Genomic DNA, 27,977 nt, shown 5'->3' on the forward strand with positions numbered 1-27,977 from the left:
TCTCTCCCTTAAGTGAAAACCATCAACCCTAGTGAATCTCCCTTCTCTCTCCTTGGAGTTGGAAGAGGGGAGAGCAACTAGGGTTCGATCGCGATTTTCCGCTTTACAGATGCTAACAAATATTTATAAATTGTGATTTCTATTTTAAACTTGTTACAAATATTAGATAAATATCTTGAAATCATTATCTATTAGTACTTTTTTATCCCCAATTTTATCGTTTAGTAAATTGGGGTGACCCCGCAAATTTTTAGTCTATTTGTGGTTTTATAGCTCTATGTATGCTTTTCGAGATGACTTTGTCATCTCGTGCATGGTCGTCGCTTGATTTTTTCCCATTTTCGCACCAACTTTGAATTCTGGTATCAATTTGGCCTATAAACCTGGTTTACACCAACAATGAATTCTAGGTGCAAATTGGGTTCATAGCCTCGATGTGCACCTCTTTTACATCACCTAATGTTAGCTTAATTAAATAATTATATGCACCTAATGTTAGCTTAAGTGTAAAAAGATAATTGGGAACTTAAAGAATTAAACAAATATTGTTTAATTAATCAAGTAAAGACCCAATTACTCTAACACCCCCCCTTAAGCTAGACTTAGGGAGAATCTAAAACCTAGAACAACTACTGAAAGCATGAAAGATGGGTCCTGACAACAAGGCCTGATCAGGTACCCAAATACAATGAAATCTCTATGAAACGGAGACAAAGGAGAAAACCCAGTGGGAAAAAACTCCTCTCCAAAAAGAGATAAAAGAACATGCTGAAAGAAGACGAAGGAAGGAAGGCCTCATAAAGACCCCCCAAGGACAACTTCCTTCACCCCAAGCATAGAGCGCAACTGAAGATAGCGCAGCGATGCAAAAGGTTTTGTGAAGATGTCTGCAACTTGCTCAGAAATGGGAATGTACTCCAGAATGAGAACACCATCCTAAATCAACTAACGGATGAAACGCATGTGAAGCTCAATGTGCTTCGTCCGCTGATGCTCTACCGGGTTGCGGGAAATATGAATAGCACTCTGATTGTCACACCAAAGAACAATGGGACTATCAGGAGGAAAACCAAACTCAGTCATCAACTGTCGAAGCCATAAGATCTCCTGACTAGCGAGCACAACAGCTCGGTACTCAGCCTCTGTAGATGATAATGCATGAGCAGTCTGCTTCTTGCAAGACCATGTGATAGGACCAGAGCCAAGACAGAAAACAAAGCCAGAAGTAGACTTCCGATCAGTGACATCACCAGCCCAATCTGAGTCAGTGTGGCCAACAATGTGAGGTTCCCCTGATGTGTAATGAATGCCATGAGAACTAGTGCCTTGAATGTACCTCAAAATGCGTTTGGTAGCTTGCCAATGACTCTCATGAGGATCATGGGAGAATCGAGAGACAAGACCAATCGCAAAGGAAATATCAAGACGGGTGTGAGTCAGGTACAACAAACTGCCAACCAACTGCCTGTAAAGTGTAGAATTGACTGAAGGAGTGGGACAAGCTGTAGTCAAAACAACCCCTGACTGAAATGGAGTGGGAGTGGGCTTGCAATCAAGCATGCCGAAGCGCTGAAGCATGTCAAGAGCATACTTCTGCTGGTAGAGAGAGATCCCATCAGAAGACTGAATCACCTGAAGACCAAGGAAATAGTGCAACAGACTGAGATCTGTCATCTCAAACTGATCCATCAAGTCACGTTGAATATGTTGAATCATAGATGATGAGCTACCCGTGATGAGAAGATCATCAACATATAGCACAATAATTAAGATGTCACCCTCAAGAAGATGAATGTAGACGGTGTGATCAGAATGACTACGGGAGAACCCAATGGAGAGCAAGAAAGAGTCCATCTTCTCATACCAAGCCCGAGGGACCTGTTTGAGACCATACAATGAACGTCGAAGTCTGCAAACCAAAGAACTATCCTGCACAAATCCCTGAGGTTGTTCCATGTAGATTTCCTCCTGTAGATCCCCGTGCAAGAAGGCACTCTTCACATCCATCTGAAAAATAGGCCAACGTCGAGAAGCTGCAAGAGATAGTACAAAGCGAATGGAATTCATCTTGGCAAGAGGGGTAAATGTCTCGGAGTAATCAATACCCTCAACCTATGAAAAACCCTTCACAACAAGACGTGCTTTGTACTTATCAATGGAACCATCAGCAGCATATTTAATGCGATACAACCAGCGACACCTAACCATCTTTCTGCCCTTAGGAAGAGGATAGAGATCCCGAGTATGATTCCTCATCAAAGAAGAATACTCCTCCTCCATAGCACAATCCCACTCAGGGTGACCTGTCGCCTCTGAAAACTTCTGAGGATCATCTGAAATAGCATTACTCAAAAGACTAGAACCCACAGTATGAGAACGAGTGTGACGAGTATCTGAAGGATCACCAGCCATAGGACCTGTCGTTGCAACAGTAAGGCGAGCCCACTTGGGCATTTAAGGTGGAGTAGGTGGAGGTGGGGATGGTGGGGGTGGGGATGGTGGATCATCAGCACCATCATCAGAATCATCCTCAAAAAGATCCTGAAGAGGTGCAGTGGTCGGAGTAGGCAGAGGAGTAGACACTAGAGTCAGGGTATCCACTGTGGGAAGACGCTCATCAAACTGAACATCCCGTCAAAATAGGACCTCTCTGGAATCAGGATCAAACAACCTGTACGCCTTAACATCCTCACAGTAGCCAACAAAAATGAGTGGTCGACTCTTCCGCTCCATGGCTTTCCTCTGAGCATCAGGAATAAAGGCCCATGCCTCACTGCCAAATACTCGAAAAAAGGAAACATCAGGCTTGTCATGAGACCAAGCCTCCTTAGGAGTCATATGTTGAATAGCCTTGTGAGGCATCTGATTCTGAATATAGTTGGCACAATTGATTGCCTCAGCCCAAAAAGATGAATCCATGGACCTAGACTGAATCATACAATTCGCCATCTCCCGTAAAGTTATGTTCTTGCGTTCAGCGACACCATTCTATTGAGGGGTGTAGGGAACAGTAAACTGATGCTGCAAACCATGCTCAGTGCAAAAATCTCTGAAAGTCTGATTCACATACTCCCCCCCATTATCTATACGTATCCGCCGAATAGAACAACCAGACTGCTTCTCTACATATGTCTTGAAGATTCAAAAGGAATCAAAGACATCAGACTTGTACTTAAGAAAGTACACCCATGTGCGTCTGGAGAAGTCATCAATAAAAGTGAGTACATACTTGGCCCTTGAAAAAGAAGGAGTGGGAAATGACATGAGGTCACTGTGAATCAACTCCAAGGGTGCCAAAGCACGAGAGGCTCTCCCCTTCAGAAAGGGATCTCTGTGATGCTTGCCAAGCACACAACCATGACAAACACCATCAGTGCAGGAAATCTGTGGGAGCCCAAAAACAAGTGCCTGTGTACTGATCTGCTGAAGATATCTGTAATTGACATGGCCCAATCACTCATGCCAAAGCTTACTCACTGAATCTGCATGTGCTATGAAAGATGAACCTATACCTGAAGAGGGCTCAAATTCGTCAAATCTGTAGAGACGAGATGCAGAATCCACACTACCAGAAGCCACAACCAAATCAGAGTCATGGAGGTCTCGAATAACCACATCATGTGGTGAGAACTCAACTGTCTTACCAGAGCCAGAGTGGCAAATCTAATAAATGGACAGGAGGTTCGTCAAGATGTCAGGGACAACCAGAACATCCTGTAGAGTACCCCCATCCAAAGAGACAGAACCTGAACCCAAAACGGAAAGCTAAACTGAGTCACCCGCTACAATCTGTGAAATACCACAAGAGGCAAGAAAAGTAACCACCTGTTGAGTGTGTGTCATATGGTGAGAAGCACCAGAATCTAGAATCCATGTGGACCCATAGGTCGAAGCTCTAGCAGTGAGAGCATGACCTTTCCCTGTGGAAGGAGAAGACGCCTGAGGTGAGGAAATGTGATGTTGTTGCATGGCTTCCTCTAAAGCCACTAATCGTTTCCAACACCTGGAAACTGGATGTCCGTCCTTGCCACAAAAACTGCAAGTTTTTGATGATTTCTTCTTAGTCTTGGAGGAAGACTCACGGGACTATGAAGATTTCCCTTGTTTGGGAGGAAATGGTTTTGAATCAGACTTAGGAGCAGGCTTGGAGGAATTCTCACTACCTGCAGAAGGCTTTTTCGGCTTCGATTTCTGCTTCTATTTCTCCTTCTCTTTAGAGGACTGAGCAACCAATGCTTTGTTCTTGGAGCCTGAGAGCGTATCTAGCTAAGAAAGATGAGACTTCTCACGAGACAATCGCTCACAAAAGACATCAAAGGTAGGCATGGTGAAATTAGTACCCAAGCCATCCATGGTAGAGTAGAAAGTAGAGGCAAAAAACTAAAAGTGACCCCGAAGCTTCAAAAGAATCAAATGAATGCAATTTGTATCAGTCTTTTTCTTTCCACATCCCTGAAGAATAGATCTAATAGTCTTGAATTTGTTCAAAAAATCCTCAATAGTGGGAAAGGAATCAGGTAACAAAGAAGTCAACTCTGCCTCAATCCGTAATGCCTGAATCTCATTGACCCTCCCGAAAAGAGAATCAAACTTCAACCACATATCCCGAGGAGTAAGCAACTCATCAAGGTGAAACAGAAGACTATCGGAGACATGCAAAGAGATCAAACCCATGGCCTCATCCAGCTTGTTCTGATACATAAGAATCTCATAAGGACGTTGTAGGTCTGGCTGAACCTCATCCAAAGAAGTCCACAATCCTTGTGACCTGAGAAGCCTCGTGATGCGGGGCTTCCAGGTGTGATAGTTGTGTGAAGTCAACAACTCAACTGAAGGATCTGCCATGAGAACAAAGAAAAACTCTACACCTGCACCTGCTTGTTGGTTGTTTTTATTATGTGATCTTTCATAATAGACAGAAGATGCAGAAGGGTTTGTTTGTTTTGAGAGTTTAGGTGTTCTTGATTTCTGATATAAATGACAAAAAGCAAGAAAAAAACACCCCCCCATAATAGAGAAACCCAAACCCTAGTACATAGTAATGAGAAGGAAGTAGTGCATAAGCAAAAAAACTTCAAACTGATATCTCATGTACCTGGTGAAAATTCTGAGAAAAAAGATCACAAATCTGAATAAAGCATGCTGAGAGCTTTCCAACGCCTATTCGTTTTCGAAAAACGGATTCCGTTTGCCCATTCTACGGCCCCGGAAGTGCAAAAAAGAAGCTTGACTTTGACTGGTAAAAAACATAGTCAAATAGCAGATTCAGGAAAAAAGGCCACCACCACGAGGTCCGTCTCGAAAGCACCTTTCCAACGCCTATTCGTTCGCCAAAATCCAACTCTGGATGCACAATCTAGGCTAAAAAAACCAACCCCCTCTCAAAAAGACTAGAGAGGAGGAGCTGGTGGGGGTCCGAGCGGAGGAGGGGCTCGAGCCGGGCGGAGGTGGTGAGGCCCGAGCTGAGAAGAGCGCTTGCCAAGCGGAGCGGAGCTCGGGCGAAGCAGGGACGGAGCAGAGCAGGGGCCGGGCGGAGGTGGCGCGGCCCGGCTGAGCGGAGCAGGGGCTGCCGGTGGGTGGAGGCCGGAGCGGCGGCTGCCTGAGCGGGGGGTTGCCGGAGCTGGTGGGGGGCCGGAGCCGGCGGGAGCTTCCATCGCCGAAGTTTGCAGCAACAAGGACAATCGGCAGGGCTGGGTGGGGCCGGCCTGACAGGTCCGCAGGGCCGTATGGCGCCGGACTGTCAGGTCCGATGCCCAACACAAACAAAAAAAAAAAAAAAAATTACAACTTTATTTCGCCCGGCTTGACCTTGCAAAAAAAAAAAAAATTAATAAAAATTTAAAAAATCCGGCCTGCATGTCGTAAAAAGGCAAAAAAAAAAAAATTGAAATTTTTTTCTCGATTTGTGTGCCAAGGCCGTATAGCCTGGCTAGGAGAAAAAAATATCACCCAAATGCTCAGGGGTCAAAAAAAAGACAAATTTTATATGACTATAGGGGTTTTTGGGCCTTCTGAGTACGATGGTGAGATCCGTTTAGGCCCAAAGTGCCAAGAAAAAAAAAAACCTTAACCCTAAGCACACAAAAAAATCCCTGAAACCCTAGATCTGCTTCAAATGCAAAATTCTCAAAAACAGGAACAGGTAGCTGCAGATCTGAGCTCTGATACCATATAGGAGTTGAGAAATACAACCTCACAGTAGCATGAAGATCTTCTGCAAGCCGAATAACCTGTTACAAGGAGAAGCAATGAAGCAAAATCTGAAGAACATACAAAACACAGGAAAAATATTCTCAAAATATGAGAGCTCCAATTCACCAAAAATGTATTGTGAAAGATAATACAATGAAAAGAAAAAATAACCTCTAATAGGTCAAGAAACCCTAAAAAGGGAAAACCCTAGGCTTGCACATAATAATTAATTAAAATAATTAATTATATGCACCTAATGTTAGCTTAAGTGTAAAAAGATAATTGGGAACTTAAAGAATTAAACAAATATTGTTTAATTAATCAAGTAAAGACCCAATTACTCTAACAGTTAGAGAATTTTTGCCTAACTCAACCTTCATCTAACCCAAGGGTCTCATCAAGCATTCATGGCTTTACCCTTGGTTATCCCTTTAACCCTTGCACAAGAGTTTACCCCTTGGGTAAAAGCTTTGTCCAATGGATAACCCTGACCTAACCTTAACCCTTACCTCCTAGGGTAACCATCATGTCTTCTCAAGCATTTAATGTTTCTTGCATCTTCTCTCTAGCAATCTCTTGTTGACAATTGTCACCATTTCATTGGTGAGAATTGTAAACATGGATTGATAACTTTCAATCCTGACCCTTGTTAAGATTATCCAATCTTGACCATCCATTGCCCTATTTTTCCTATAAATAGATCTCTCATTCCCTCATTTTCATATCCAAGTCTTTAGTATCAAACTTATAGACATTTTGCTAAGTATCTAAGTTTCATGCATCTAATATAAACATTTTTAAATCAAGCATTTAGCCTATCTTTGAATAGAAATCATCTTAATAAGCATTTTAAGAAGCATTTTCATTATCATAGCACTCTCATATTAGACTAGTATATCATGTTAGGATAGGTTTTACTAATCTTTTATCTTATCATCATTTCCATGCTAGTTTAATTCATACTAGATTTAATATCATGTATAACTAGGAATGCATTCATATTAAGTTGATCAATATCTCTCGTTCTCATAGTTGTCATTCCTAAGTCACTTTGATCAGTGATCTGAGAGCAAAGGCATTGACTTGAGGGATCCTATGAGATAGAGAACAATGGAACATCCCTTGGGAAGTTGAGCTATTCAACATAGCTCCATAACTTGCACCAAGAGTACCATTGGTGTGTGGACTTGTCAAGAAACCAGATTTTACGTTTCATCGCACCACTTTTCCCACACACAAATACAATGGTAAGATTTAGATCTCAAAAATCCCAAACACAACACAGGTGCTAAACTTTTGATATCGCGTTCTAGGAGACTGATTCAAACCATATAGAGATTTATTCAACTTACAAACAAGGTTCTCTTCACCTTTTCCAACAAAAAAGCTCTTCCTGTGACATAAACTTCCTCCTCCAAATCACCTTGAAGGAATGCAATCTTCACATACATCTACTTGACTTCCAAGTCATAAGTTGTTGCAAGTGATAATAGGTATCAAAAGGATGTCATCTTAGCTACAAGAGAGAATATTTCAACATAATCAATTCCCTCCAGTGAAAGGTACAAAATCCCATCTAACATTTTTCCTAAATGCAACTATCTCTTCATTTGTGGCTTCCACATGCATACCCATATCCTCTCTAATAGTCCTAGGCTTATTAATGCTAGCAAACAAAGAAAATATGCATTTGGAATCCAACAAGGAATATCCAAACCATTCTGGTGAATAACCAAATTTCGCAAGTTGGCACCTATCACGAGTAGACTTCCTCAACTGTCGAGGTTGAGGTTCTTTCTCTCCTTAAGAACTTTAAGAGTTGCTTGAGTTCTCCTCATTATCAGGTCCAATGGGAGAGCGTGATTCATTTTTCATCAAAGTAGGTGGTACATGAGCTACCCATTTTTATTTTTTTTTCTTCCTTTACTACTTGCAAATAAGCAATGGAAGGTTTCAACTCATAGAAGATCACACTTCTGCTATAGTGAACCTAATCTACAATTGGAACCCAAAGATTGTAACCTTTCACACCAACACCATAGCTAATGAAGATACACTTACCCATCTTATACTCCAATTTAGATGGTTTTCCACTCAGCACATGTTCATATGCATCACAACCAAAGACTCTGAGATGTCTCGTCAAGGGCTTCTTACCAGACCACACCTCCAAGGGTATCTTTTCAACTAATGTTGAAGAGATATGTTAATCAGATTACATGTAGTGACTACAACTTCAACTCTGAACTTTTGTTCAAAGCCAACCCCAATTAGCATACTCCTAGCCCTCTCCATCAACATTCTTTTCATCTGCTCTGCAACTCCATTTTGTTGTGGGGTCTATGGAGTTGTCTTCTTTCTCTCAATCCCATGGTCCTTATAGAACCTATCGAATTATGTCAAACAAAACTCACTGCCATCGCCAATCCTTAAACATTTAAACACTTAATTTTTCTGCCAAGCTTGTTTTCAACCAAGGATTTGAATTCCCTAAACCAACTAAAAACTTTAGATTTACTCTTGAGGAAATATACAAATGTCCTACTATAGTCATCTATGTTAGAGAGAAAATATATAAAACTAGATACCTAAGGAACATTAGCAGGACCAAACGCATCTGAATGAATATAATAAAAACCCCAAACGACTTATGAAAATTGGAATATAAAGAACCACATTGTTGTTTACTATAAACACAATGTTCACAAAAGTTGAACTCAAGATTACAATCATCAAGGCCTTCAACAAGGCACTTAATTTTAGGGATCTTAAGACATTTCTCACCAAATAGTTGATTCTCTTGTGCCATAACATTGTCTTCTCCGCTAGAAGCTTCATCTCGAAACAATTAGCACCCTTAGGTACCCAAAAATCATGACAATCAAATGTAGATACATCAATCTTCTTCTTTGCTTGATGTGATGGTGAGGATGAAGAATCCAAATCCCTTTTCTTGGACTTCATAGAAGCACTATTGCACTGAATTGTGCAGGCATCTATCTTATACAAGGTGCCAATCTAAACACCCTTAGCGAGCACCATGCATTCTCTTGTCATCTTGCATCCACCACTCGAGATAACAACCTACACACCCACATCACTCAGCTTGCTAACTGAAAGTAGGTTCCATGCCAATCTAGGGATATGTAGGACACCATCAATCCCCTTCACTCTACCATCAAGGAATCAAATCTTGATTCTTTAACGGCCAAAAAGCTTTAGTGAGATTCATCACCTAGATACACCTTCACACCATCAAAATATTTGTACTTTGAAAACCAACATCTATGAGAGGTCATGTGGAAAGAGGCACCTGAATGTATCAACCATACATCTTATGATGCATGTGTTGCCAAGGCTATGACAAAAGCATCTACTTCATCATGAGAGGATTTTTCAAAGTCAGAATCGAAGAAATTCTTTTTACCTTTCTTTTTTTTCTCCTCCTTGCACTCTTGACGAAAAATGAGTGGATTTGTCACAATTCCAACATTTTGCCTTCGACTTTTTACCAAGAGACTTAGATCTCCCCGAAGATTTTGATTTACCCTTGTCCTTTTTTCCTTTTTCCATCATTCTACCAGGGGCAACCAAGGCCTCCTTAGCCATCTCAAAAGATTTCCTTCGCATCTCTTCAGATAACAATGAAGTGACCACATCCTCCATCTTGAAAGTGGTTGTTGTGCTTCCAATTGCCAGCACAAGTTGATCCCATGAGTTCGACAAAGAACGTAATAGAAGCATGCATTTCTCTTATTCAATACTAACAAAACTCAATTGGGCAACAAGCATGTTAAATCCATTCATGTCATCTGCAACGGATCCTCCTTCCTCTATCCTCAGAGAATACAATTTTTTTCATAGGAATAATTTATTTACCAAGGATTTCAACTAATAGATATTGTCAAAGCTTCTTCCAAAGCTCAACTGCAATCTTCACTTCAAGGATATTTAGGAGCACAAAATCAGCCAAACAGAGTCTTATCAAACCCTTGGCTTTCCAATCCATTTTATTCCATACAACCTGCATTGTAATTTGGGGTTTTTATCGAAGAAACCACAACCCATAGATCTCTAACTACAAGCATATCCTCTATTTTGAGTTTCCACAACCGAAAATTGTTGCCATTAAACTTATCCATATCTATTTTGGTTGATGTGCTTGACATCTCTATTATGCTCGATGTGCTTGCAATGTCAAAACTGTGACAAGGTTATGAAATCTTTCTCTACAAAACTCCCACTAAAAACCCTTCTACCCAACAACAATATTAAAGTTGGTCAGGTTTTAATACAATTGAAATGAAGCACAGTGTGGAATAACGCTTCCAAATGCTAAATCTAATAAGAGAGTAAATGTAAAAATTTCTTACAAACCCTCTAACTGTTACAAATTAGATGCACATATAAAATTCAAATTTAAATAAATAAAAAACATAATTGTAGTGTCGTAAATTGTATCCTCATACAATCTCATACTCATTTAAGGTCAGTATGGTGTTTCTCCTTTGATGCACCTGATTCTAACTTATTGTGCTCATTTTAGTGCAAACATCTGGAGATTTGGCACATTTTCAGGCTCTCTTACCAAATTTCAGCCCAAGAGGTCTAGACTAAGTGCCTATTGCCCTGGTCCAACCAAAAGGGGCCCAAATTTGAACCCTTGAATATTTGGAAAATGTTGAGTAGAAAAGTGCTCCTTGATGTCAGTCTTTTTTAATTTTTCAACATGTTTTGTGAGGTTGAGTAAAAAAGCAAGTCTTACCCAATCATTTGAAACATCTCTTCATATGCAACTCAATTCCAATTGAGCAAGCAATTAGAAAATTCAAGGAAGTGAAGGAGAGATAAAACACTCAAGATGGCATCCATGATCGATTTTATGTGAAGGCATGCACGAACTCCCACCGAGCAATATCAACATGTCATGAGACTTCAAGGCAAGGACATTCATAGAAAAGGTATAACATTTCAATTTTGCATTTTCTTAAAGTTTTTAGCCTCTAACCTACAAGCTCCCTTTTTCACCATCATAATTCTATGAAGTGTAGATTGAGCAAAGAAATCCAAACTTTGAAGAAGGAAAAAACTCTAGGCGTTGTAACTTAGCTACAATGTCTAACACTTTTTCGACAAAATTTTAGGAAGATTATCTATAGGGCATCCTGATCTAGAATTTGATCACATAATTTGCATCAACAATGCCCATTTACACCATTTTACAATAACACCATATTTGCATGGGACAAACCCTTTCGAGGAAAATCCCACATTCCAACAACAAAAGTTACAATACAATGCACAGAGCCAATGCTCCTCACGTGTAATTACAATAACAGAGAACTCTGGAGAAATTCCCACATATAGCAACTTCTCAAAAAATATTCAACCTTATCATACAAAATACACTAAGAAGCTACATATGTATAAGAGATCAAAACATGAGTGGAAAGCACCCATAGTTTCTAAAACCAACTCATATGCTCAAGAGGTAACTGGTGTAGAAAACAACAAGTTGACATTTCCATGACACGTTGCACATAACAACTTTCCAAAGAACTAACTCATGACTCACTCATAACGATCATCTTGCCTCATGACTCACTCATAACTCATAGAAAGTGCCAAATCCATTTTAGGCATATTCCTTACCTCACACTACTTGTCAAAAGTGAACTCCACCATAAATACTAGCTGCCAAAAGATAACTCTTCATGACTCTTCCATCGAACTAGTAATGGTCATAGTAAATAAAAGAAACTATCATAGTCCCAACATAGCAACCTATGACACTAGTCCCTCAAATTTTAGGACTTCCAAAGTGGGTGCAACGAATAATAAAATAATCAACATGTTAGTACTCTAAGGTTGAGACACCTTAATCCCAAGAAGAGTTACTTCTATATTCATTAACATTGAAGGATCCTTAGGGGTAGCAGTGGAAACAGATCCTTAAAGATTGCCTAATGATAAATCAACTATTCTTTGGGCTTTAAACTTTTGGTAGGATAGGAATAGGACATCTTCATGAGCTTTCATTGGTTGAGGTTTTAGAGGCAAAAATTAATCAAGTGTTAAGTATCCACGATTAGCTAAGGGTTGAAAACAACTATAATATATGGTTCTAACTTGTCCTTCAAAAGGAAACTTCAAACAGTTGCAGAATGTGGAAGGAATTGCTTTCATGGATGTGAGCCAAGGATGACCCAACTTTACATGAAATTGTTTCGATGTAGGGATAATGGTAAAAGGAACATCTAAGGATTTAGAACCAACCCCAACAAAAAGAGTGATGGAACCTATGGCAAGACAAGTGAAGCCATCATGCACCTTAATCAAGATGTCAGATTTATCATAAGTATCCTGATATAATTCATGTGTTTAGAGATTTTCTTTTGTAATCACATTCACCATACAAACTGGATCAATAAGCACCCCATGTGAGAGTTTTTTATTGATTCTAGCACTAATGTATAATGGACCATCAAGTGCATCTTTCGAATATCACTTGAGGTAAAGGTGATATTTAGTTCACATTTACCCTTAAGTTTCTCTTTGTTCTTTCAAATTCACAACATTGAGAGCTTCATTGAATATGTTATGACTATCATCATTATGTTCAACGACACTGGTTGAATGGGAAGTCAAAGGATTGGTTAAGATGTGTAGGTTTTGATTAGGTGGTGATACAGATTTATTCCCTTTATCATTCACACCATCAACTACAATTAAATTAGAGTCAATGAGGTCTTAAATTTTATTTTTTATATGCATACATCGCTATGCGTCATGTCTGTGTTGATGATAATATTGACAAAAGGCCTTCAAGTTAAAAGGAGACAAAGGCTTTGAAGGATTTACAATGCAATTAATCAGTCTATGTACCATTGGCCCAATGTTGTTTTGAAAATGTTGCAAGAATTTATCGACCAATTATTGAGAAGTATCGACCGAATTACTAGGCAAGGAGCAAAACCATTCCAAAGTAGTTTCTTTTAAGGATATAGGAAAGAGTTTTGCAAGAAGTTTTTGTTCAAAGAAGTCATTGCATGAAGCAATAAATGTTTTCACATGACTATGTGGGTCACCTTTTCTATTGTATTTCTCAAAACGAGGTACCTCAATGTTTTGTGGGAGTTGGGTTTGAAGAATGGCAACAAAAAGTGGGCTACTTGCAATGCAATGAAGAGATAGTGGATTGGGATGGGGTTATGTGGCCAATTGTTATTGTAAGGATGAGACATTTTATAACAAATGGTTTATAGCATTGTCAATAGGTTAAATTGGTTGGTGAATAGTTAGGTTGTGATGGAGTGTTTGAAGAGATATTATTGTAGGTAGGTGGAACATTGTAGTAAGTAGGTAGAGGAGATGGTTGATGGATGTCTTGAGAAACAAAAAGAACATTGGTTGAAGATGGAACATAAGTATATTGATTGATATGATTAACCCGATTACTAACATGGATGGCATTACCATTTTGTTTAGTGGTAGTCATGATAGAAGATGTATATGTAGGAACATTGGGTATTGTTATAGGCGTAGGCATTGGTATCTCAACTTGGGTTTTAGGAGCAAAATATCCAAGAACTTTTGTGCAACTAGATTTCTTCGTATTGTTTTCATCCATTGTGTGAGTTATGTTATGTAGAACATCCACGCCATGTTCATCATCACCTCATATCAACTTCCTTAGATTCTCAATCAAAGGGATTGCCTCTTCGACCAAGTGTTTGACTTACAAGTTGTTGAAGACCTAATTCCTTGTCAATCCTCATCAATTGTTCGTTAGACACTTGTATTTAAAAGTCATCTTCATTTATGAGAAGCATGAGGGGAATGAGTTTTAGTAGTGTTAGATCAAGAGAAGATAATTCTCCCAAGCTCTTAGGTAGGTATAAGTTAACATTCAACTCAAGCTCAACACCATTAGCATTCAAACCACAAGAAGCCATAAGTGTATAACTTCTTCTCACATGAATATCAGATTCAAAACAACACTTTATGAAACTCATAAACATGTACAAGCTCCAACAACACACAATTGCTCCTAGGAAACAAAGAAGGAAAGTTAGAGGCAAAGGTACAGGAATTGGTTTATGCTTGCAATGCCTTTAATTAATTGACCCAATGCATTGCAAATGTAGAAAATGATAATGCAATTAGTTAAGCAATGATATGAAATGATAGCAATAACACAATTGATTAAGCAAGTGATTAAACTCTGTGATGTAGCAATGATATGATCAATTAACCACCTATTTAAGCAATATGAGCTAATAAAGTGATGATTAATGTCTCCAAAACTGAAAATTTATGTCTCCAAAACTGAAAATTTTATGAAATTAAAGTCAAATCTGAATAACCAAATCAGAAATAATGCCAAATATGTCAAGTTCACCAAAATGAAATGGATGGAAATGGATCCTTAGTCTAGAATTGCAAACTAGGTACTTCTTCATTCATTATTTCCAATTTGTGATATCATTTCATTAGGGAAACAATCAATTAGGTTCAGATTCAGTCCTCTAGAGAGTTGGGACACTGATGAATTGTTCCCTTTTCTTTGATTTGATACGATTGGATACGATTTTGATGATGAAGATGACAGAACTAGATAAAATGATGCAAAATTTACAAGAATCAGCATAAACAGATAGATACAAAACAAAAAACAAACACAAAAGAGCAGATCTAGAATTGAGATGCAAAAAAGAACCTGATACTAAAATCTAGAGTAGAAAGTGTCGAACAAGTGAGCTAAGCGTGCTTAGACCTAAAGGTGTCTCTATCAGTTGAGGCTTCGGATTTTGGATCAAGATGTTCTATAAATCTTTCCCTCCAAACTTCATCCTAAAAGTGTCAATCAAGTGCAAACTGACATACTCTTAGGGTATTCACCTATAAAAAAGTTAAGACCATCTTGGTCTACTCTGCACAATTTTGCAACTTTTGGATGTTGGATCTATAATTTGAACACATAAAAGGGAGGAAAATGTTGTGTTGTATAGGGGCTTGCCTAGATCAAACCCCATGTTGGTGTTTCCACCTTCACTACAACAATGTTGGATGAAAGGGAGCTTACCCTTGGTAGGGCAAAGGCTGAAAACCTTAAAGGAAATTGCTTGAACTGACAAATAATACATTGATGTAAAACTCCTTGTCTTGAAGCCTCACACAAATCTTGTTTCTTGATAAGTGTTAATGCATGCCTTCATTATGGAGGAACATATAACTTGATCATGATTACTAAACTTGAATGTGTGAATGCTTGTTTGCAAACTTCTTCTCAATTGCCTTGAAGATGTTTGATAGAATGCTCAATTGGAAGTGATAGGAATAATAATTTGAGAGCTGGGAGTTTAAAGGAGAGGTGTTGTATTTATAGACAAATTACACATTTTCGGGTTTAATTTCTAAAGGTCAACAATGGAGAGCATTTTCCTGCTACTTGCAAAGCCAATCATTTAAATTTCAAATTTGGAGCCAAAATGGCTGGACTAGGGCACTAGGAGAGGTCTATGGTGCTAGGCACCAAAAACTTGGCATTTTGGGCTGAAATAAATATCATTGAGCAGAGGATTGCACTTAGCTTCCAGAAATGGCCATGAGCTTAGCACAATTAGGCATGAATTAGGGGCATGAGGCACAACCACCAAAGTGAGCCCAAAATGAGAGTGAAATTATAGAAGAATACAATTTGTGACACTACAAAACCCATCATAGGACCCCCATTGGAAAGGCTTTGAAGAACTACCTCCTTCCCATTAGATTTGAAATTTAGCTCCAAGGTTTGGTTATTTTGTGTGTTCACCAAGTGAATGCAACCATTGCACTCCTAATACCAACTTCATCTCTCCAATGTCAATCACATAGAATTCATCTCATCTCTTGTGTCCTAGAGTCAACTCCAACTATCAAATCATTTGATTGCATGGAATAATATACCTGATCACATTAAACCCTTCAAAATCTTTTGTCCTCAAACCCATCTTAGGCACCAACCCTTTATTATTAAAGTTGAGGGTGGCCCCACTATTGATCAAAATTGTCATCCTTTGCCCCTGTAAGTCTCCTCTAACACAAAAAGTGATATCTAGGTGCTCCTAAGAGTGTTGCAAGTGTGTCACATAAATGTTCTCCTCCTTGGTCATCATGCTCAATCCCATCCACAATAATTTCAGGCTCAGGCTCATCTACCTTGGATTCCTCATCAAAAACCAATTGTAATGTACTTACCCCTTTCCCAAACACCTATGACCTGGTTGCCATGGTTGTCTACAAGTGAAGCATAATTTTTTTCCTTTGTATTTCGTTCTTGGACTCCTCAACCTCATTAGGTTTCCAAGGCAATTCCTTAGGTTGAGGAAAACTCTAAGGAGACTTCCTATACTAACGGCCTTATGCAAGCCTCTAGGATCAAATTGCCTTACCAAACCCTTGAATGGTTCAAATAGACCCTCTACAAAAAGAACTATGAGCCTCCTCTTTGTCACATCTAGAACCATCACTAATAGCCTCTAAAATTCTGCCACATAGTGCTCCATTGTGTCCTCTTACCTTAGCTATGCTAGCTCTCAAAAGTAAATCTCTAGATCCTTCCTATCAAATCTCTCCATCAATCTTTGGTTGAACTCTTCTAAGGTGGTGATCAAGTCATGTCATTGGGTCACCATGCCATGGTACCACCTCGTGGGCTACACCTTCGAGATGCAAGGTGGCAAAATTGATGGTTTCAACTTCAAACAAGGGGTTCAAAGATAAGTATGTATCCAATTTTTGAATCGATGCTCTAGCTGAGCAACTTCCCAATCCATCAAAAGTAGGCATTGTAATCTTCCCCAAACATTATCGTATGTCACTGTGGAGCTGCTCTTCATACCTTCTCCTCCTATGTCCATTTCTTGTCTTCATGTCATAATACTCTATGAATGCCATGTCCCAATGGATGGATGGACTTAGAGCACTATAATCAACATGATATGTTTTCATCTCCTTGTCGTTGTTAGGTGGTACATGTTGCTCTTCTTCAAGTGGGTCTTCTCCTTTTTGCCAGAATGTGGCTCTAAATCTCTTGGTTGGAGGGTTGACTGAAACTCTATTATTGGCACAGTGACTTCCTTCACCACAATTGGAATTAAATCTCCCAACACTCCGTTGTTGATTCATTCCTCTCAAGGTCCTCACAATATCAGCCATAGACTTCCTCGTGGACTGGAATTCTTTGGTCAGCTCTCTGCTTTCATTTCTAATGACCTCTCGGAGGTTGATTTCCTCATTCCTCTCACCGATGACTTCTTCCTTTCTCCTTTCCCCTACACTGGTACCTGATTTCACCATCATTGTTCTGCATAAATCTGCATCACACACCCACAAGTTGGAAAAAACAAAGGTTCTGATACCAATACAATGGCCCAATACAGTTGTTTGTTCCTATTCACTGACAAAAAACATAAAACATACTATAATATTTTTCCACTTTTGGCTTAAATATTTATACTCAAATATGGCCATGAATAACAGCAAATTTTATAGACAATATTATTGAAATAATAACAATCTTCAGCTTTAAACAATTGCTCAAATCATTCTAATAGAAGTTTATAGAGTTTATGGCAGGCAAATACAGAGTGATTGCAGATACAGATTATCTTACAAGTAAGGCGACTTAATCAGATACATATGATGAAACGCAGGTCTGATACTATTGTGACTGTTACTGATAATTGCCTTTCACCCTAAGATTGTTGATGATGTGATAGCTCCGGGAACTCCAATTGTCACGATTGAAAAAATTGGTGAATTTGTGCCTTGTGAGTGGGTAGTCCTTGCATAGCATTCTCTAGAACCCACTGACTACTATAAATCATGATCTCATCTGTAGTCGCTATCCTTTAAGGTATGCCTGGTCGAATGACAACAAAATTCTAGACCTGGTAACTCTGTTGCCTTCAATGTTCACTACTCCTTCCTATCTACCACTTCAGTGATCTTCGAAGAAGGCTCCCAAATAGTGTGGTCACAACTCGGTAGGTACTAGAATGCTGCTCTCAATAATTTTGTAGACTTGAAAGAGGAATCACTTGTAATTGGTGGCACTCACACACCTGAAATAGTATTCGCTCAAAATTACAGCAATAAGCAATATATACCTGTTTGAGTTTGAAACTAAGGTGGCCAACCACATGAAAAAGAGGTCTATTATTAGCACCGACCCAAATAAAGTTGCTATTATTATTTATTTATTTAATAAATTTAATACTATATTATTATTAATTACTGTTTATAAACACATTTATCAAATTAAATAATATCAACATGCTCATTGAATCAAGGGGACATGATATAATGCCAAAACCTGTCTATGTTGGTCATCCAAAAGAGACCAATCGAGTTTAAAATTTACAATGCAAAGGGGTAGTGTATTATAGGTTATACACCTTGGAGAAAAGGTGAGAGGGCAAAAGAAATCAAAGATGGAATCAGAAGATGATTGGGGAAGAAATAGTAATAATTAATTTGCAAGGGTTATCTGGTTTGGATAATTTACAGAACAAGATACCATATAGAGCAAGATTTGGTTGACCCTTACCAATCGGAGTACAATAGTATTCATATTGAAATTATAGGTAGGGTTGTTATCATACTAGTAACTAGACCACATGAAAATGTGACATTATATAATAATGAAAAAAAAATATATCATTTTTAGAATCTCAAGAGCAAGGCCCACAAAATTCAAGTAAAGCAGCACAATTATATGACACGGCTTATGATGTACAATTGGTCTACTGATTTCATTAGCTCTTCTCATGGTATTGTACAGTGAACCGATACATGTATGTATAATACACAGATCCCCTATGCATGGTGCAGACTTGTCACTTGTGCAACAATTGTTGAACCAGATATAAGACACCATTAAGGATTAGGCTCACAACATTGGTTTGTGATCCACTTATAAGTCATCATTAAGACATAAATTACAAAGTACATTGAGGAAGTCCAGCATTCTAGCAAGTTCCTAATAGCCCCTTGAATGTCTAGACATGTAATCTACAAAGTCACATTACAAATAAAAAGAATTTCTAAATAATAAATTAAAAGAAGCAATATGGTACCTAATGTATACAATAGTGCAGCTAAAATTTTTACAACTTTTCTGCTCAATGTTGAGAAGTCACAAGTAGTACTGTAAGAAAATTCATTGATGCTACGGAAATGTCTGTTGCTTGGACGGCAAGATCTACTCTTCTTCAATGCACATCAAGTGTTTCTTGACATTCAAATGGCTGAGTCAAATTTAATTCCTCAACTTCAAGTGGTTCAGATCTGCCTGACATTCTTTTGACTTTTGATATTTCTCCTCTAAAAATAAGACATACAGAATGAATCAATTTCAATAAAGAGCTCTCATTAGAATTTGAAATCCTCTCAAGAAGAAGAAACTTAATGGAATGTTTTCAAACGTTTGACATTTAAACCAAAGAAAAGAAGTTCTAAATTGATAACCATCTCAAAGCAGTAAACTTTGAATAGAGTGGAAATTGAAATCACCTATTATTATTTTTATTTTATACAAGGAAAACAAACAAGGCAACTTTGCGTTTCTTTACTCAAGTTATTGCATACCTTCCTATTAAATACACTGCCAATATGCAAAACAATCATGAAACAGCAACAGAATCTTAATAAATTTTCAATTTAATGTTTAGCACAACTCCCTTTTCAGTCTTCCTAACAGGCAAATATTAACTAGAGAAGGCATGTCATATTGTAATCCAGCATGGAATAAATTTTATGTAGTGATAATATCAATATAGATGGAATCAATTTTCATGTAGAATAACATAATCAATATAAAGGTAGACAAATTTTAAGACAGTAAAAGGTTGGAGACACTAAATGAAAAGATCTTAACAGACGATGAACAACTACTGTACTAACAAACTGCATTTCTGAAAATAAAAGAGAAACAGATGTCTGCAACTCCATATGCTGCAGTGTTTGCCATCCAAGATCTGCAGAATGAGCTTTAAGAGCTCGAAAGCTGCATGAATTGTTAGGCAGCATATATAAAAGCTGAAATAATAGATTTCGGGGATACATAAATTGAAATTATCTCTAAGCAGGCAACATGGCAATAAAAAACAGTAGTGAACAGTGTTTTCCAGGGACACATCACTGGGGCCTAGATACCCATCCTAGATGTACAGGACATTGGTAACCAGCCCCCTGTCCCCCTTGACAAAACCAATGCCTTCCCTTATTTTTTGCTAAAGTAATTCCAATTCAAGGGCATACCATAGCCATTAAGGGTATGGTGCGATGGCTAAAACTTGATAGTGTTCTGTACCTTGCACACACAAGCCCCATTTTGCTTAAGGCAACAAAAAGGGACCCCCCTTTCCTTGTGTCTTTTGCTTTGATTGATATTTTGGTTGATTTTGCTTTCTGTTTGTTGCTTTGAGTCTATTTTGAGGTCTTCTGCTTGTTTGTCAAACTCTCAAAGTTGGTCATCTTGGTATGATGTTAAAGGGAACTCTGAACCCCAATCTAAAGATTCTTTTCTTTTGTTTCTTTCTTGTGTTTATTTGCTTACTTCTGGTTGTGTTTAGCTTTGTTTTGGTTTTCAGTCTTCTTTTGCCTTTGTTTTTGGGATTTCAGACTTTCAAAGTTGGTTGGCCTAGCATGACTGTAAAGGAAACTCTGAAACTTTGATGCTTTGTAAGTCAGACTTGTTGGGAGGCTGCGAGTCACCCTTGTCGGACCTTCAAAGTTGGTCATCCAAGCATGACCATCAAATCATCTCTAAAACCATGAGACTTGGAATATGACGTCAACCTACCTCCCTTGCTCTGCATCAATGGCAATTTTCCTACACATGTTGTTTGCCTTTTGTTCCAAAGTCTACTTTACTTTTTCCACTTTGCACTATTTCCTTTTGTGTTTTCTCACTTCCTCGTGATTTTGAGCTCTACTGAGAGAAAGATGGCTGTAAAGAGTTTGCATGCTTGTGTGTTTGTTGTGTCACTTAGTGGTCACTTTTCATCTTGTCATCCACATTTTTTTCTCGTTGATTTATTAATGGCAGATGGAATTTGACTATTTAGTGTTTGGTTTTCTTTCTTTGTTGTTTGACCTGATTTGTTTGTCTTTCATGTGATTAAGGCATCGTGGGTTGTTTTCCTTTTTTCCTTTTTTTCATGTTTTTTTCTCATTTTGTTATTTGTTCTTGCATGCCCCAATCAATCAGTCTTGTTTCTCCTTTGTCAAATCCATTTGTTGAAGTTGTGGGTTGTTTTATGCCTAATGATGTCATGATGGTGTCATCCTTCCACAAAAACTTAATGTCTGCCATTGGGCTTGCGGGCTTGGCCTTGATATCCCATTTTCATAGTCAGTGTTTTAATTATGCTCTTCTTTATGGACTCTGTCTTTAGTTCCTTCCTATCCTTGATTATTTTTCACTAAGTCATCTTTTAGGATCACACTTTCAAAGTCCTCTTATTTGAGTATTGGTTAAGCAATCTCTCCAAAATCCAATCCCCAATATTTTACACTAAGTTATCTTTTGGGATCGCAGTTTCAAAGTGCTATTTTTTTAGTACTAGTTTAGTAGTTTCTCCAAAGTTAGATCGCTCATGCTTTTTCACTAAGTTACTTTTGGATTTCGCAATTTCGAAGTGCTCTTATTCATGTGCTAGCACAGTGTTTCCTCCAAAATCCAATCCTCAACACTTTACAATGATTTTCTCTTTTAGGATCGCAACTTAGGGCTTACCTCCATTGGCATACTTGTTGAGTACCCCTAATCCCCAAAATCCAACACTTTCTAAAGGCCTATTCATTTGGGTTTGAGGATTGATTTTTCTTTAATATAGCACCTTTTAGAGAATATTAAACGCCTTGAAAATACTTAATGACATGTTCCTATGGTGTCTTTGGGCATCAGACTTCCTAGATTGCCAATACCTAAAGCATGAATCATGTTGGGACCCTGAATTATGATTCTCCACCAAGTTTTCTGTAGTAGACAGTATGGTGCAACCTCGATGATTCCTTTTGTGCTTGTCTATTCACTATATTTGAATATAGTGAATAATTGAGGTTATATTGGTTTGATTTGGCTCACTAACCTATCTATGGAAATTGTATGATTGTAATATCTAATTGCCTTGTGTGCGCTTGGCAACACATATGCAAGAAGAGCAACAATAGTCAAAAGCAATGAAGTACCAATACAAAGTATATCTTCCTGCATCAAAGATGTTTTGACCCTGGACAGATATTGGAGATGCACATAGGGTTAAAGCTAAAGGATATAGAACACTCATGGCCCAATGCATGGATAAATCAACCTTGGTGCAGGCTATTGCTTTTCCTATTTCCCTCCAATCTTCAAAGTTGGTCTTAGCATGTACCAAGGCATGTGATCAAAAGGCAAGAAAACTATATTAAACATAAGTTCAGATGTCATCAAAAGAGTATTTGAGCTTCCAACTTATGCCAAACATGATAATGTGAACATGGAGGAGGCATTGAACTACTATGAGAGCAAAAAAGCTTCCAACTTCGTAAATAAAAATTTGTTGCAGCACAGAAGAAAGTCTGCGGTGAAGATGGCAACAATCATCCATAAGAGTGAGTTCCAAGAGGACCCTAACGATGCCATCACCCTTCTCAGCATGGTGTTTGGTTTGGCTAATGCCAAGGATTTCTATCCTTGGATGTGCTACTTCATCATTCAAATTTGTAATGAAAGGAGAATAGATTGGGCCACTCTCATTAGTAACACATTTCATCAACAATCATTTGAGGTCTTGTAATCCTCCAAATTGCACATTGCATCATATTTGATATAATTGTTGGCTTTTCAAGCCAGCTTTCAAGGTTTAAATCAAGTAGGCCTTGCAACTGTGAGAAACAAAGTTATATGAGCATTATCTCAGTTAAATTGAAACAAAGTTGGAAATATTATAATAGGGTGAATGATCCAATTGCTTATGCTATCATAAGGTATTTGGAGAATGATTATGCAAAGAGGTTGTCTTTGGAGGCAACTGAGGTTATGGCTGGCCTGGGAAACTAGTTCATCTAGTCTAAAACCTTATCTTACATCAAAGTGGTTAGCTTTCATAAAGCACCCTACAAACTCCCCAGGTAGCCTAGCAACAAGATCATTTTACTAGAGATTTGTGTCAGGTAGTACAGATAAAAAGACTGATCACCAGCAAACACAAGGATGGAAATTCCTTCCCACTCGAGGTAGGAAGTTATCAGTGCTCCAATGTGCAGAATATTAGGGAGCTGAGCAAGAGATGGCTCATTTGACAATGCATCTATATGGAGAAAGGGATAGATTGGACCCTTGATTGGATTATTTTTCAAACATGTGCCCGCAATAGAAGACTCTAGCTGATTGCCTAGATGAACATCAGGCACCAAAAATCAGCACATGCGATGTATGCATGCTCATGCACCTCCCTGTTCCACCCAGTTGCCTCTAATGATGGTTGTGCTCCAAACGTTTTCTAGGCACAAACAACTTATGTGGCATGAGTGTAGCCGTTGGTTTTGGCACTCTACTAGAAACAAATGAAGTGGTGGTGGTGGTGGTGGATCTGTTTCGGATACGTGGACCACGAAGAGAGTCCACTATGCCCTAAAGTGCATCTTCATTTGATTCAAGGTCTATTGGAGCACCTTGAGAAGTAGTTATAATGACCCCAACCCAGTTCAACGCAATTCTTGCACTTCCCAAACTGTTTTATTGTTCATGTATTTTGTCAAACAGTTGCTACCCTTGCTCACTTGTTCTACTCAATCACACTATTTTTGTAATTTGCATATATCTGAATTTTCTGTTTTAATGTTCCAGACCAGCATGTTTAATTGAAAATAATGGCTCTAACATTTGCAGATGAAAAGCTGGAAAAGAAAATAAACTCCACTATATTAATGAAATCAATCAATGATGGTTTATTAAACTCTGACCTTTTTCACAGCAGTATCGGGTATTCAGGAATAACAATAAAGTATAAACACATATAACTACAATTGTCAAGCCGAGGATATCTTATGTGGAGCAATGAGAAATCACATTCCCACAAAGGCCCTGTTGTGACGTTTTCACACATTGCCCAACTGCAAATGGGGACCCCCCATTTTTTTTCTTGTTAGCATTGATGTTTTTTCTTTGTTTAGTTAGCTTCACAATAATTTCAAAGTTTCTAGCCCCAAAGATAAGAAGAGGGTTTGATTTTGATGCTGATTAAGGATTGAAATTGTGAAAATAAGTCTTGTGTAGAGGTGAAAATTCAAGATTGCGTCGAATCAAACAAAACTTTAAATCGCATTACTTGCAAAAAATGCTTTCACATGTTTGTCGAAATTGTCAAATTGTCAAAAAGAAAAAATTGTCAAAAAACTGAAAAGTTGTCAAAATTGTCAATTTTTTGTCAAGGAAAAAGTTGAAAATGAGAGATTGTCAATGAAAATTCCTATGGAAAATGAATGAAAATTCCTCAACAAAATTTCAAAAATTAAAATATGAATTTTATCCGTGAGAAAACAGAGGGAAAAATGGTAAAAATTCCAAGACTTGAGGAGGGAAAATCAAAGAAAAAACATGAAAAATTTGCTTGGGAAAGGATTGGAAATCCAAGGAAATCAACACAAAATGAAGGAAAAATGATGAAGTCTCAAATTCTCTTGAAAAAAATTCAAAAAAAATCCACAATCAACCAAAATCCATGAAACTTTTTAAGGAGAAGAAAAAAATCCAAGACTAGGCAAAATCCACAAAAAAGTGAGGTTGTAATAATTTTTCCATAGAGGAGGAAAATCCACGAAAAAAGGTAAAGGGAGGGAATTTTTCCTTGTTACCATAAAATCCACGATAATTTGATGAGATGAAATTTTTCCTATGTTATTGCAAAATCCACAATTTTTCTATTAAGTGCAAATTTTTCCTTGGATAGCAAAAATCCATGAAATGCAAGAATCACTAAAAATTTCAAGGTATATGTATGTATCTTGAAACCCCGCTCGCTGACTTCACTTATTCGAAGTGGTGCTAGATGTTGTGATTAAGATAACATTTATTCAAAGTGGCACTAGATGCCCTTTTTTACTTCATCCTGAATGTATTTAATTACCGTAATTTCCTTGTGTTTTACTGACCTAGGATTTTTATTTACAATCATGATACAAGGAACTTCTTTCTTGTAGAGGTGATTACATGGAATGATGCAAAGAACATGAAACATGTTTCCAACAACACAAGAGGCTGAAGAAAAAAAGGACAAGCTCGAGGGTGGACAAGGTCTACGCATCAAGGCAACGTTGCTCTACATCAACATCATCACTATCATCAAGATTCAATCACATTTAGGCAAGTCAATATCATGAAGGACACACCAATGCATATTCAAGTTTCACATTCAAGGAGGCATGGTGTAGATCATCACAACATCAAGTCTACTAAGCCATGCAAAATGAACATCAAGATGGAGCAAATGCAACATGAGGATTTCACTATTTAAAGAAAAGGATCAAGATATTGCAATGATAATGAAGGAAATATTCTAATCATCTTGAAATTCCTTCAAAAATCCAAGATCAAGGTTAGTACAACAAGAGAAGGACATCATGCACAAAGTAACAAATGTGAATGGCGGACAACTACAACCACACATGAAGATCAAGCATTGACATCATGAGGGCAAGAAAGATGGAGGTGGAGTGCAAGTGTAAACAATGAAATTAGTGAATGCATCTCTTGAACAAATAGTTTTAGAAGAGTTAAGCAAAGCTAGATGATGATACAATTTGGGAATATGAACCATGATCATCAAACCGGGCTTGATAATGTTGAGTATCAAGAGATATTGCTCAAGGTGGGACACTTCTTTGTGATGATCTACAAGTTCATGCTGAGTTGGCATCCAATCATCATCAACCCAATCAAGTTATGCCACATCAACTCGTCCAAATTCACTGAACCTAACTCATTCCAAGATGACAACTATACATGTGAGAGGCACAAACTTCGATGTAACAACTCCTATTTTCTCATTGGACCACATTCAATGTAGGAAATGTATCCAAATTGTTGCAATGATCTCATTGGTCAAGAGGGAGTTAATTGTAACTAACCCTAATTAAAGTTTCATTGTTAAATCTTGGCCATTGATTTGAGAATCAATCAGAGCCATTCATTTGTAATGGAAGAGATATAAAAGGCCTAGCCTTCTCATTTGTAAAGGTTAATGGTTGATCAATAGATAATAGAAAATAGTTAATAGACAATTGATAGTTAGTAGTAGAAGTAGAGTAGGAGGAAAGAAGAAATTGTTGCCAAAACTATGTTGACATCAATACATAAGTTTCATTGAAGTTATGGTGGTTCTTTGTGTTGTGCTCTACATTTTGCATGGTTTCTTGTTACTTCTCAAAGTTAATTGAAGTTCACTGATCTTAATGTAGAAATGCAATGATATGTTCATACTTTTTGTGGTTTGTTGATTGTAAGCTACAGTGCAAAGTTAGCCTAAACCTCATTGTTGCAACAGTTCGATTGTCAATGTTCATTCAGATTGCGCCAGCATTGGGTATTTGAATGAAAGGTTCACAATATGAAAATCTTTCATTTCCTTTGGAGATCGCACCAGTATTGTGTAATTGTTGTCATCATGACGAAGCAAAGCTTGGTTTGAAGGAGTGTCTATCAAAGCATTATTCATTATCCAATTTGCAAAGTCAAGACCTGACTAAAGAAACCTTGGGGTTGTCTTATTTGAACACATTGTTTAGCATATAAGGTTTCCTTGTTCAAGAGAGGATAGGATACTTAATATTTTATTCTGTATTGCCAAGTGTCATAAATCAATGAGTAGCCTTCGCAACAATGGAAGGTTATTAATCGAAGGAGAAGAAGTCAAGCCAAGGGTGTATAAAAGAAAAATTGAAGGTGAAACAAGTGCACGGAAGGATGAAGCCGAGGGAAAAGTTGAGGATTCCTACATGGCCGAGAGTGCAAGAGAAGCATCAAAACGTCCAAATCAAAACTCCCTAGCAAGCAAATTCCAAGTGCTAGGTTAGCATCAAAATAAAATTATGGTAAGCCCTAATGGAGAAAAGAAAAAGTCGCCCAAGTTTACAAGCAATTGATCGAATTAGGCACTATAAGACTTGTGAGACAATCTGGACAGCAAATGAGCAAGATGATAAAGCAATTTGACTACGATCTTTTCCAGCCACCTTGCAAGGTGTAGCAACTAACTAGTATACAGAAATTGACCGAGGCTCTATATATACATGGGAGAGAATAGAGGAGGCCTTCGAAGAAGAGTTTAAATTGCTTGGTGATGATATTGAAATAGTAGCAGAAATTTACAATTAAAAACATGGTAAGCACAAAAACATTCCTTTGAAGAATTGTTGGTAAAATTGGAACAAAACTGACTGACAGTCTAAGTTTTCAAGAGAAGCATATGTTCAGGGAGAGCTATTCACTACCTTATTCATTTTGCCCCAAATACCCTAAGCCATTGATGTCAAAAGGGGCCAAGTAGAGTAAGGGGGAGAATTTCACTTAGGTGGAGTTGTATGACTCAAGCACATTCAGAAGATCATTTTTTTAGGGTTGCCATCAATGACAAAGGGGGAGATTGTTGGAATATTGTCATTGATGTCAAAAGACAGCAAAGTAGAGATAAAAGGACAACAGGACCAAATTGAAGAGATTATTATTTAGGACAGCAGGGCAGAGATTAAAGAAC

The 27,977-nt window shown here is 38.0% G+C and overlaps 1 protein-coding gene across 4 annotated transcripts in view; it reads right to left on the minus strand.

Annotated features, from left to right (window-relative positions):
- Nucleotides 1–19,138: 19,138 nt before the first annotated feature.
- LOC131032364 (uncharacterized) overlaps nt 19,139–27,977 on the minus strand; it is an 88,904-nt gene continuing 80,065 nt past the window's right edge. For all 4 annotated transcript variants that reach the window (XM_057963308.2, XM_059210040.1, XM_057963309.2 and 1 more), the window contains one exon: nt 19,139–19,560. In XM_057963308.2, the coding sequence (XP_057819291.2) occupies nt 19,519–19,560 (42 nt within the window). In that variant the 3' untranslated portion in view covers nt 19,139–19,518. The remainder of the gene's footprint in view (nt 19,561–27,977) is intronic.

This window comes from Cryptomeria japonica, chromosome 8 (assembly GCF_030272615.1).
Source record: "Cryptomeria japonica chromosome 8, Sugi_1.0, whole genome shotgun sequence".
NCBI classification, from domain to species: Eukaryota; Viridiplantae; Streptophyta; class Pinopsida; order Cupressales; family Cupressaceae; genus Cryptomeria; species Cryptomeria japonica.